The 13,758-nt window shown below is 36.2% G+C and overlaps 1 protein-coding gene across 32 annotated transcripts in view; it reads left to right on the forward strand.

Annotated features, from left to right (window-relative positions):
- Nucleotides 1–13,758, forward strand: part of Tbc1d5 (TBC1 domain family member 5) — a 453,313-nt gene that overhangs the window by 251,056 nt on the left and 188,499 nt on the right. For all 32 annotated transcript variants that reach the window (XM_076557560.1, XM_076557565.1, XM_076557572.1 and 29 more), the window contains one exon: nt 578–645. In XM_076557560.1, the coding sequence (XP_076413675.1) occupies nt 578–645 (68 nt within the window). The remainder of the gene's footprint in view (nt 1–577; nt 646–13,758) is intronic.

The following is a 13,758-nucleotide window of genomic DNA, read 5'->3' on the forward strand; positions in this document are numbered from 1 at the left end:
CTCTACACCTGTGTATTCAGCTGAGAAAAATACTTTTCCCCATTTTATAGATAGATTAGTATTTTTCTTTGCTATAGTACCATAAGATACCAAATGATTTTTAGATGCTTGGTTTGTTCTTTTATTTTTTTGAGAGAGAGCCCCACTACATGGCCTTGGCTAGACTGAAACTTGCTTGGGCTGGCCTCAAACACATCTGCTTGCCTCTGCCTCCAGAATGAAGGGATTAAAGGTGTGTGCTACCTTACCCTCTCACTAAGTAATTTTTAGACTTTCCCCAAGTTGTTATTTTGAAAATGTAAATGCCTCTTAGACTAGACAACAGTAGTGAAAGTGCCCTTCATCCTACAGAGATGATGAAATTTCAAAAATGCATATAGAAAGGAAATGAAAAAAAATTGTAAGCTTTTGAATTAGACCAGATTTTAATAGAAATATTTCTGTCAGGTTTCCTATCTGAGAAATCTAAAGTGACAGCTTTGAGAAGAATAAATTTAATCACTTAAATTATTAAATTGAAGTCATAAAAGTCAAGTAATGTGAGATTGTTTTAATTAGGTTAATCTCATTTTTCCAGAGTCTTTGGAACAAGTTCTTTCAAGATAAAGAACTGCGATCCATGATTGAGCAAGATGTCAAAAGAACGTATGTAGAGCTGTGTTTTTTCACTAATTTAAAATAATGCTACTTCTCTGTAATGCAAAGTTATTTTCTTAAAGAAATTTTGATTCTACAGATTTTTGTCTTAAAGATTTCAAAATTTTCAAAATAAACTACACATCAACCAAAGAATGTTACCTTTATCAATTTCTGATAGTTCACATTATTCTGAAAGGGTTGTGTTGTGTGATTATTTATATTGGTAATACTTGGTCAGCTTATCTCTGTGCATACATTTGAATTGCCTTCCAACCAAATTACTCTGTACCCCCCTTCTTCATGTTTACTATGGTTATCCTTTTTTTTTCTCTGGGTGCTATTCAGGTGTGTAAATAACCTGTTCTGTTCCTCTATTCAGCATTCATATGGAAAAGCCACTTCTTTTTGCATAGTAAATGTCCTATCACTATTACAAATCAGACCTCATCTTTCTGCACTACCTGCTGTGAAATACTTGGGATTTGCCTCAGAGATGGAGTGTGAGTTCTAGGTAATGCATGTTACAGCTATGGTCAAATTACTCTGAATATCCTCCATATTGGTGTCCTTTTCTGTAAATGGAGATGATAGTAGTTACCTCACCAAGTTTTCATGGCTTGATTACTGCAGGTTGATTATCCCTCGCTAGAATTTTTGGGAGCAGAGTATCATTTTGACTGTCTGTGTAGACTTTGCCAGTTAGTAATCCTTAATTCAAAAATCCCAAAATCTAAATGTTTCAAAATTCAAAACTTTTTGAATATTGATTCAATACCCTCAAAGTTTTGGATTTTGGATTTTGAATTTAGGGATGCTCAGCCTGCATGCAGAGTAAAATAGTGATTTAAATAGCTTTGTGTTTTGGCTTTTATACAATGGTAGTAAAGTTAATCATTCTACTGCACTTACTGTGAAACCACAGGAGAGTGCATTAGAAATATGTAACGTTCTGCAGCTTTTACAGGGTTTTCCATTCTAATTCTGTCTATCACAATGTCAGGCCTCTAGTTTACTGACATTCAAATCTTTCTTGTATGTCCCAAAATACTGAAGAATCAGATGACTTGAACTACTACTGTATTACCTGCACTATTCAACAGATGGAATTTCCTGCTTTAAAAATGACAATAATTCAAAAGAATCAGGAGTTGAGAGATCAGCTAAACTGCAGCTAATATGTGAAATGGGAATTGTTTTCATTATCTTGCATCTGACAGTTAGTTCAGGAGTCACCCATTTTTTAAAATAAGCTCTTCTCAGAGGGCAGTGATTGGTTTCTGTAGTGCCCGTTTACAGAAACTAAAGCACCTTTGTATTAGCACATATGAGGCCCATAGAAAATATTGATTCTTTTGAAAATACAGGGTTAGGGTTACCATAGAAGAACTTTAGTAATCAATGTCAGAAAAACAGACTTCATGGTAAAAAAAAAAATAGAATTACATGTTACTATCCAAATAGTAGCAGTGTTTGGTTTGGGGTTGTTTGTTTGTTTGTTTGTTTGTTTATTTTCAAAACAGAGTTTCTCTGTGTAGCTTTGGAGCCTGTCCTGGCAGTATTTGTGTTTTAAAAGTGTCAAAACTGTTACATCTCAGAGGAAGGATTTTAATTCATCTTTTTGTAAATATTAAATGGAAGTAGAGAAGTCATGGCACTGGTCTAGAACCACACACCATACTAGTCCAGAGTAGTCAAAAAATATAAAATGAGAGTGGAGTATAAACTGTTTTAAGCAACCCAAGTAAGACCTTGTTCATCATTTTGCTTACTTAGCTCAACTATTTCTCCCTGGCTATGTAAGAAACTGGTAGATCTTGGGAACTGTTTTGTTTGGTTGGTTGATTTGTTTGTTTGTTTGTTTTTAACTGTTCTGTTTTTTGTTTTGTTTTGTATTCTAGGGGTTTTTTCCCCTCAAAAATATAAGATATGTGTATCAATACATATAGAGTTAATTTTTCTCTTGGTTTTTTTTTTTTTCCTTTTTTTTTTTTTTCTACTAGTATATTTGAAGGCAAGTACAAGATTCAAGGTAGGTGTCGGGAGAGCCTATAGTTCAGAATGTAGCTGGGGGTCAGGCTGATCTATCTCTAGCTTTCCTTGAATTCTCTCTATATATATTAGAGGAAGTTGCCATGCCTTCTCTATTGAAAATTTCACAGTCCTTTAATCCCAGTACTACAGAGGCTGAGACAAGGAGAGCTCTGGGAAATCCAGGCCAGCCTGGTTCATGTTGCAAGAATCTATCGCAAATAAAACAAAACAAAAACTGAAGAACAAGAAAAAATAATTGCAGAAGACTTAGTATTGAAGGTAGGGTAACTAATTTTACTTTAAAGCCACCAAATTGCAAAATCATCAAGTCTAACAGCTTGAGTATTATTACCACTTTGCATCTGGTGGTGGTGGTGGACGGTTGGTTTTGAAACAAGGCCCTAGTTTTCCTTGAGTCCCCTACAAACCCAAGGATGAGCTGAAACTCATAACTGTCTTGCCTTTACCTCCCAAGTGCTGGCGATTAAAGGCATGAGCCACCATCCCTAGCTCCTAGTGATTGAAATGATCTCCATCATTTTCAATTGAATCTATAAAACTACGAGTAATGCAATGGAAGGAAAAAAAAAAAACAGCTCAGAGATGTTTATACTTTGTTAAGTTGTTACTTAAGAATTTAGGGTTTTAAAAACATATATTGTGTCCTGTGTTGCAGGACATTGGTGGATATGAGAGGTATGTGATCACAGGATTTATTTTTCTTGTGCTGAAAGGAAGAATTCTATCAGCACTTACAAACGGGGAGAGTTATCAGGGTGATAACAGCTTTGGAGGAGTGAAGCAGAACAGTGAGTAGGTACTGAGAGAATAGCTCGAGCTATATTGGCTTTAGGGACAGTGATTGGAGAAGGCATCTCTGAGAAGAAGAAGTTTGTACTGATATGTGGAGAACAAACCTTCATGACAACTCGTAGAGCTCTCACAGAGGAGTACTTCAGGCAGTGGGAACACCTGTTCAAAAATTCCCCCTGAAAATGAGTGTTGAGAGGAACCAGTGAAGTCTTGTATGGCTAGAACTAAGTAACTTAAAGAAGGAAATCTGAAAATATAGGAATCCCTACATAAACCATGCTTAAAACATAGTAACAGTTTGGATTCATCTCTGTTTGTAATGGGCAGCTGCTGGAAGATAATCCCGAGTCTTCAGAGGTAAAGGATGGTGGTGACTTAAACTGACGGTGCAGCATTAAAGATGGGAGCAAATAGACTGACGGCACACAGACTCGGGTTACTATGTGTGTGTTTCTTACTCACTAGTACTGTTTAATTATTACTGCTCTGCTTGGAGTTTTTAAACTCCTGTCTATAGGATGTTGTTTAATTGTTCTCATTGGATGTATTTGGTATCCTTTCTACTCCAATCCATTCCATGTGCTCAGTCCAATCACTATTTATAATCCTACTGCTTTATAATCTAAAACTGTGGCCACAGAAAAATAGATTTGCCCAGTTTCTCTAACGCATATATAATTCCCTTTTGCAGTGTTATTTCCTGTCATTACAACCAAGAACAGGTTGTGCCTAGCATTCTACTTACCCACTGCTTGTTGTCAGGTCCCTGCTACTCACCATATCCATAACACATTTCATGGGCTTGCCCTATGGATTTTTTAAGTGCCTATTTTGCATCTTGTTGAATTTTCCTGTAACTTTTATATGATATTTAACTTTGGTCTTACATTTATTTAAGTCTATCTCATATGCATTCACAACATTTTTATTAATCTCCAAGGTTCTCAGGCATGATAGATACCAGAATAACTATGATATGTACCCAGTAAGAAGTTCAAGTCTAAGGGGAAAGCAGAAAAAAGAAATCAGAAGGAGATCAGTTGGTGCCGTAGGGGAAGCGGTGTGTCCAAGACCTCTGCTGTTTGTCTAGTCCACTTCCCATCTTGTGGCTAGACCCAGACCCAGAGAAAGCTAAGAAAGGCCATTTTGTTGTGTTGGTGGTGGTTTTTGACTTAGGTTGGGTTATTATTATTATTATTATTTTTGGTCTCAAGACACATTGCCAAATTGACACCCAATTTTTAAGGCCAGTGATGCTGATGGTCAGTGACAATCAGTGTTGCTTAGCTCTCACTCTACTTCTTAATGTCTTTTCAGTCTTACAAGACACATTTAAAAAAATATACCTGAGTTTAAATAAGATAATTTGATTGTTGGATTTATTTGATCTGGATATTCACTGTGTTAAATAGTTTCCTCTTAAATTATTTTAATATCCATTTTAAGCCACAACTCAGTTTTTTACTTCAAGAGGTTTATATTCATTTCAAAATAATTGTTCCTTATCTCAGGCTAATGAAGTTGTAACTATCCTGATTTTTATTACAGAAACTCAGTCCTGATACAAGGTAAATCAAGGAATGTCCAGTCTTGCGAATTTCTTATTTAGAGTTTAAATTGTTCTGAAAAAAAAAAATGCCACATATTAATCAAAAGCTCCAATGTTAACAGTTTTAAATTTTAACATTATTTAAAATAACTGAATTCAGGATGCAATAGCATTTTCATACTAGATGCCAAAGAAGTATGTTATTTGGTCTATCAAGGTCTATTCTAAAAATACACAACATCTATAATACCATTTGCAGATTAACATACTATGAGCTTTGCCAAATAGTCTCATCTTTTCGTTAGATATATTCTGTCTCCTAAAGTAGATGATTAGAGTTCTTTGAGTTAGTGTTTTTCTTTTAACTTCAGCCATATTTAAAATTTGCCTGTTTGCCTGTAGGATTTGCTGGTCATTATTTTTAACTTTTGGTCTTTTTTATTCTCAGTAATTACTAACATTTCAGATAGTTTATTTCCTATGTGAGTCTACATGATGCAGTTAGTCATTTTCACTTTTTTTGAAAGATGAAATATTTTTATTTTAGAGCTTGCTCTTTTTTATAATTTACATATAGGCCAAATAAAATTTTGTATCCTCGCTTAAAAAAATATCATTTACCATTTTGAGGACTAATTAATGATTGTAAAATTCTCTTTTAAACTGCAGATATGTACTAGTCACTTGGTTAGAAACCATGTATCAGTGACTAAGGTAATTTTGATTAAAATTTTAAAATTAAGTCTCATTTACATTAATTGCATATGAGTCTTAACAGCTATGGACAGACCTATGTAGACTGTTTCTAACTTTGCAGAAGGTTCTGTTGAACAGTACTATATAGATAATTGTTATTTTATTGGTCAGTATAGTATATGAATATGCTTTAGGTTTTATTCATACTGGATAAGTAAGTGGCATATGCTGATATTTGCATTGTTTTCTCTTCCCCTAAGAAATCTCCAGTTTTTATAATATGTAAGACTTACGTAAGTTTTGGTCAAGTGTAATTAATTCCCTATTGCATTGTGATACACTGATAGCAAGTAGATCATTGTTGAAAAATCCTGATATATTAGTGCTATCCAATCGATTTTACATAACTAATTTATTTAATTATTATTCTTTTAAATATGAAGTCTGCCTTCGCCTTCACTCCCTTTTCTGCAGAAGTACTCCCAGAATGTCCTAACTGTTGGAATATTTTACACAGTTTCCTTAGAATCTATTTTTTATTTAAATTAAAAACAAATTCCTCTGGGGAAAGGGGGATTTTACAAGCAATTTCAAAGCAGAATTGATTTTGGTGTGTGTTAATGCAGACAATCTGCCCAGTGTTAAAATGTTACAGGGGAAAAAAATACAAGCTGCCGTATTCATGTGATCACACCAAAATAGCAGCTTGTATTTATATTTTCAGTCTCCTTGAGGTGGACTGCAGGCACACATGAATGAAGAGATGTGCTTTGTGTTGTGATTTGATTTAACGCAGACAAAGTACACGCTTGTGCATTCACGACCAGCCCTCACATATGCACTTGTTCACAGCCGAGAAAGTGAAAACTACAACACAAGCCGCTCTCCACGAGTTGTCAGCAACCTGTGTGTGTGTTTTTTCAATATTAAAGGGGGAGAAAACAGATTTTCAGGAATAGAAAAAACAGTTCCTCTGTCCAATGGCCCACAGTCCTTCTCATTTCACACTTAAGGTAGAAACAAAATAATTATTATTGTTGCATACATAACTTAGAATTATGTATTTTCCCATACTGCTGTTGTTTTTGTTCCTCTTATTGAAAATAGATGTTCTTTTCCTCAGATAATATTTCCTGATTACAGTTTCCCCTCCCTCTGCTCCTAGCCGTTCCTCCCACCCAGATCCACCCCTTCCTGTCTCTCATTAGAAAACAAACAGGCTTATAAGAGACAATAATAAAATAAATAAAATAAAAACTAACACATTGGAACTGAACAAAACTAACAGAAGGAATAGAGCCCAGGAGAAGGCACAGAAACAGAGACCCACTTGTTCACACACTCATACATCACATAAAAACAGTGAACTGGAAGCCAGAATATCTATGCAAAGGACCTGGTGCAGGCCCTGAGCATGCTGCCTCAGTCTCCTTGAGTCCATATGAGCTTTGATGTTGTTGATTTATTTTTTTTCTTAGTGTCTGCCTTCCCCTGTTTCCTGATTCCTGAGGGAAGGGATATCCTTTGATAGAGACATCCCATTTAGGGCTGAGTGTTACAAGGTGTCTCATTCTCTGCTTAATGTCTGGCTGTGGGTCTCTGTATTTGTTCCCATCTGCTGTAGGGGGAAGCTTCTTCAATGATGGCCGAGCAAGGCAAAGATCTGAGTACAGCATAATGTCATTAGGAGTCCTTTTATTGCTCTGTGTTCTTTTGAACAGTAGTATCTGATTTTGTCCTAGGTCCCTGGTTGGTAGTTTTTGCTCTTTGACTCTTCAGAGGGGCCTGCCACCCAGCTCCCAAGTAAATCCCAAGTAAATAAGTGAAAGCTTATTCCTAATTACAAATGCCTGGTCTTAGTTTGGCTTGGTTTTTGCCAGCTTTTCTTAAATTTAAATTAACCTTTGGTCTCTGGGCTTTTCCTGTTGTCTTAATTCTGTAAATCTCACTCTTACTCCATGGCTTGCTGTGTAGCTGGTTGCCTGGCCCCTGGTGTCCTCCTGTTTCTCTGGCTACTTCTTTCTTCCTTTCTTCATCTCTTTTCTTCTTCCTCCTACCATATTTCTCCTATATATTCTCTCTGCCTGCCAGCCCAGGCTCTCTCTCTCTCCTGCCTTGCTATTGGCTGTTCAGTTCTTTATTAGACCATCAGGTGTTTCAGGCAGGTAAAGTAACACAGGTTCACAGAGTTAAACAAATGCTACATAAACAAAAGTAACACTTTTTTGTTGTATTGAAATAATACAATACAATATTAGTATTGAAATAATACAATAATAGTATCTGAATAATATTCTACAACAGTCCCCAGGCTAGTCCCAGGGCAGTGTTGGGTATGGAATCATTCTCATGGAGGGGCCTTCTGTCAATCAGATATTGGTTGGTCACTCCCACAGCTTATCTGGCTTGGTGTTTACACTTCTCTTTTCTCAGCATACAGAATACCTTCCTGTACCAAAGACACTAGAATGTAGTCATGAAGGCTGTAGTAGGCACCAGCTAGACTTATCCATGTTTAATGAATTGTATAGGTGTTGTCTTCACCAATGTGGCCTTGCTGTCAATTTGTTGACAGTAGTCTCCTGTCTTGGCAACAGCCTAGCACCCACATGGCAATTCCCAGCACCCACATGGCAATTCACAGCTGTCTGTAACTCCAGTTCCAGGAATCTGACACCCTCATACAGACTATACATACAGTCAAAACACCAGTGCACATAAAATAAGAACAAATAAATCATTTAAAAAGGATTTCAATGCTTATTGAATAAGTATGGGGAAAGTGAATAACTTTGTCTTGTTCCCAACTTTAGAATTGCTTATGTTTCTCTCCATTTAAATTGATGTTGGCTATGGGCTTGCTGTAAACTGCCTTTATCATGTTTAGGTATGTCCCCTCAATTCCTAATCTCTCTAACTATTACCATAAAAGGATGTTGTATTTTTTCAAAGGTCTTTTCTACATCTAATGAGATGACCATGGTTTTTTTTCCTTTCAGTTTGTTTTTTGGTAGATTCCATTTATTAATTTACATATGTTAAACCATTCCTGCATCTCTGGGATGAAGCCTACTTAGGAGTCTGTCAATGTAACAAGTTTTCTAAAACATCCAAGCAGATCTCAACTTGAAGCTACCTTGAGGCATCATCAGGAATCATGATTTGAATTTCTCTTAAAAATGCTTTCTTTGGTTTAAACTGAAATAAAGTCTGTATTTCCAATTTTGACACAATATTACATACAAAGTGTACATGTGTCTTCCCGCATGTCTTCCCCTCCTAATTTTTCACTTTGATGGTTTTATTGGAAAGACATTTGGAGGATAGATGACAACAGGGTAGAAGGGTCAGTCTGTGACTCACAGCTCAGTAGAGCCAGAAAGAAGTGGACATGAAAACCTTTATTTTCCAACAGTGACAGTGCCACCTCCTCACTTTCCAGCTCACCTGACCTTCCGGGCGTTCACCCTGCCATTCCACACCTTCACTTGCCTTCTCCACCGCCCACTCGAGCACCTCACATTTCTTGTTAGTCCGTTGGTGATTTTTCTCCCCATGATAATGTTATCATAACAACCTTACTTTCACTTCTTTGACTTTAAAAGATCAGAACTCACTTCCTGTTTAAGGCATGCATTTTTAATTTTCAAAACAAATTGAAGACAACAGAACTCTACTCAATCTTTTCTTCTGTTCCATCTTCCAACCCAAGACTCATTTCATAGGCTTAAATTTTCTTTATGTGAGGTTGTTTACTTGTAAGTGATTTTTCTTTTAGCAATTTCTTTTTGGTAAATTACTGTGACCCACACCTGTTGTGGAAGTTGAAAATTCTAATAAAGACTGCTTTTTCTTTTATATGCCACACATTTTATTGTGAATTAACATTTCAAATTATGAACAAATTTACATTTGTGCTCCGAGTTTTTTTTTTTTTTTTTTTAAGCTCAAAATTCTTAGATATCTTTGTAGTCTTTTGTAGTGGGCATATGTGTGGATAGTCAAATCCCTTGAGCACTTCTTCAGTTTAAGAAACATTTATTGAATACTTTCAGTGCACAAAGCACATACAAAACAAATTGGACAAAACATAAATGAATCTGCATATTGCAGCTTATTTAGAAAGTAGTGACAATTAAAATCTGTATTTTTAGTTCAGTGTTATTCAACTCGGAAGTATTAACATTTTAGACCAAGTAATTTCTGTGAAAGGCTGTTAGGCACAGTTTGGCCCTGTAGGCTACCTGATAAAGCACTGTAAGGCATACTTCTTAACCCTTTTCAGGAGCGCCCCTCCCCCCGAAGAATTTCTGTAGCTTTATTTAAGCTCTTACAAAAGGGTTTCACAGTCATACTTCTGGTTTCTTTTTAATCTTTATTTTCTGTCTGCGTCCTAGATTTTATTTTGCCAAGAAACAGTGCCATAATGTTAACATGGTTTGCTGATTAGAGAGACTGAGAATGAGAACCTTTTTAAAGTCAACAGCTTCTGCACAAGTATGCTTCCCAGTTCTTCCTTTTGCTTTATCTTTGTTCATTCTACCCTCGATAAGGAAAGCCATGAGATGACTCCTTCGGCAGGGTCACCTAGCTTATTAGATGTGTTTTCTGTTTCAGTGTGACCAGAGGCTCCAGTGGTGTCCGAATATTTGTCTTAATGCAGGGAATTCTTTTCCTCCTTTCTTCCTGTACTGTTTTCCATAATGTCACTGAAGGCCTTGTTGGCAGCTGTCCCTTGGTTATCTTTACCAGTCTCTTTCTACATTCTCCTGAAGAGCATTCTGGCTTCTAAACTCTGAAGAGTCTTCAACAAACATTGTTTTAAACAGCATCTTACTTTCAGACCTCAAGACTTTTGCTCATCACCTTTTTGGTTGGTTGTTTTGTAACTAGACTACATCAGTTCTCCCTTCCCTTTCCTCCCTTCAAAGCCTCCTTCCTATATACTCTTCTCCACCCTCCCTCAAATTCGTGTCTTCGTGTTCGACTGTTCTTCATAAACTGTAAACCTCAGGAAGGTATTATAGTTATTTTGGTGGTTAATGGTATATTAGGGAGTTTTCATCAGCTCATTTTTAGGTTTGAATGAGTGCTTATTTTAATTTTCTATTTTTGAAATATGGATATAACATCAGTTATTTTTCCTTCAAGTCATTCTGTGCTTCTTTGTCCTGCTTCATGACTATAAACCCTTACCAGGGGCTTTATTTTTTCCCTTTGGGCATCTTATTGAATACCTACATCTTTACTAATTCATCTGGGCCCAATGCATTGTCTGTTTTAATACTTCTAATTACCTAATTATGTACTATAATTCGGGGACAAAGCCCTTCATTGTTTCACTCTATTCTTAACCCTTTTCTTGCTTAGGAAGTAATTTTTTTTTGTATCTTTGTCCTATGAAAAGTATTGCATTAAAATAATCTAGATATTTGTCTATAGTGAAGTCTTTTGAATTCAAATAAATACTTTGAATTCATTATAGTTTTTATTTTGAATTAACTTTTGGTAATCATATATTTAGAAACCTTTTGCTTTTGCCAATTTTTTTTTTGATGATTCACATTCATTTGTTTGATTATATGCAGTTTAAGAAATTGCTGGGCAGTAGTAGTATACACCTTTAACCCCAGCATTCGGGAGGGAGAAGCAGGCAGATCTCTGTGAGTTCAAGGCGAGCCTGGTTGACGGGCTCCAAAGAAAATTTCTGTCTCCAAAAAAAGAATTTGAGTACTGGATACTGGAGAGATGACTTAGCAGTAAGACCACTAGCTGCTGCTCTTCTAGAGGATATGAGTTCATGAGTTCAATTCTCAGCACTCATATCAGATTCCTCACAGCTGCCTGTAACTCCAGCTCCAGGGAATCCCATGCCTTTGTCCTCTGTGGGCATCAAAACTCATATGCACATAACTACACACACACATAGAGTATTTTTTAATTATATTTTTTGAAAGCTGAGTACTACACACATGTACCACTGAACTACATACCTTTTAAGTTCCATTATTTTAAGTTGCACATGTATGTGAGAACATGTAGAATTTGTCTTTCTATTATAGCTTGCTTTCTTTAGCCTGTTTTCCATTTCCATCTATATTCTTACAACCCCTAGAATTTCTTCCTGCCTTAATGCTGAAAGGTCTTCCATTATATACATTCTTATCAACCTTTCCATTGATGTGTATATTTCATTTGAGGTGATAACTTGGCATATGTTTTATGTGCTACATTCAAACTAGGAATACAGACAAGAAGTATATATTCTGATTTTATTTATTTTTGAAGATCCTTCATACCATTTTCTATAATGGTGGTATTAATTTACATCTTCACCAGCAATAGTCAGGGATTCATTCTTTGAATTATTATTAGTACTTCATACTTTTGTCTTTGTGAGAATATCAATTCTGTTAGGTGTGAAGTGATATCTCATTGATTTATAGATCTCTAATTGCTAAGAAGTATAATATACTTCATATGTCTGTAAGCCACTACGTGTCTTCTTTAGAGAAATATCTCTTCAGGACTTTTATCTTTAAGAATCAAATCTAAAAACAATCATTGCCCAGGCCAGTGTAAGCTTTCTCTGTTTTCTTCTAGTAGTTTCAGTTTCGGGTTTTATGTTAAAATGTAGTCATTTAAAAAATTTTTAGGTTTAATATTTATTTATTTATTTATTCATTTATTCATTTATTTATTTTGGTTTTTTTTGAGACAGGGTTTCTCTGTGTAGCTTTGCGCCTTTCCTGGAACTCACTTGGTAGCCCAGGCTGGCCTCGAACTCACAAAGATCCGCCTGCCTCTGCCTCCCGAGTGCTGGGATTAAAGGCGTGCGCCACCACCACCTGGCTTTTATATATATATATATATATATATATATATATATATATATATATATATATATTTTGTTTTAATCTTTTCCCTACAGATATAAGTGTTCTCAACACTCTTTAAAAAGTGACTATTTCGGCCGGGCGGTGGTGGCGCACGCCTTTAATCCCAGCACTTGGGAGGCAGAGGCAGGCGGATCTTTGTGAGTTCGAGGCCAGCCTGGGCTACCAAGTGAGTTCCAGGAAAGGCGCAAAGCTACACAGAGAAACCCTGTCTCGAAAAACCAAAAAAAAAAAAGTGACTATTTCTCTCTCTCTCTCTCTCTCTCTCTCTCTCTCTCTCTCTCTCTCTCTCTCTCTCTCTCTCTCTGTTTTGTTTTTGTTTTTTAAGATATGTCTTTTCAAGTGTAACTCTGGCTGTTCTGGAACTCACTCTGTAAACCAGACTAGCCTTGAACTCAGAGATCCATCTGCTTCTGCCTCCAGAGTGCTGGAATTAAAGGCGTGTGCCACCACCACCCAAAAGACTGTTTCTTTTCCCTTTGTATATTCTTTATGTCATTGTCAAAAAACAAAAGATAGTGTTTTCTTATGTTGGTTGATGTGTCTGTTTTTATACTAATATCAAACTGCTTTAAGTATTGTTGCTTTGTAGTATAGTTTGAAATCATCTAGTGTGATAAAACTTATGTTGCTCTTTTTTTTGTTGTTCTCTTTCCTTTTGATTATCTTGTCTATTTTGATTATTTCATGGCTAAATATGGTTTCTTTATATTTTTGACATGATTTTTTTTATTGATTCTTTGGAATTTCACATAATATACTCCCATGCCACTCACTTTCCAGTCCTTCACCCTTGTTGCCCCCCCACACACACACAAAAGAAAATTTAAAAAACAAAAGAAAACCGTTTCAGTCCTCCATCACTCCAGCTTCTCCTTCTTATATTCATTCGTTACAGTAGCCTTGGGAGCTGTGGTGTGTCACACGGTACACCCTTTTCCTTTTGCCCAAACAGCTTTATTTGTAAGTGTTCATTGCAATGCATTATTGGTCTGGTTCAAGGCCTCTGGCTTCTGATACACCATCAATACTGGACCTTCACTGAAACTTCTCTGAGATAGTCTCCTGTTGCCCTGAGTCATGGAGATCCTGCGGCTATGGTTCCACAGGACCAGTCCCTTCACACACTCTAGC

Source organism: Peromyscus maniculatus, chromosome 21 (assembly GCF_049852395.1).
Source record: "Peromyscus maniculatus bairdii isolate BWxNUB_F1_BW_parent chromosome 21, HU_Pman_BW_mat_3.1, whole genome shotgun sequence".
NCBI lineage: Eukaryota > Metazoa > Chordata > Mammalia > Rodentia > Cricetidae > Peromyscus > Peromyscus maniculatus.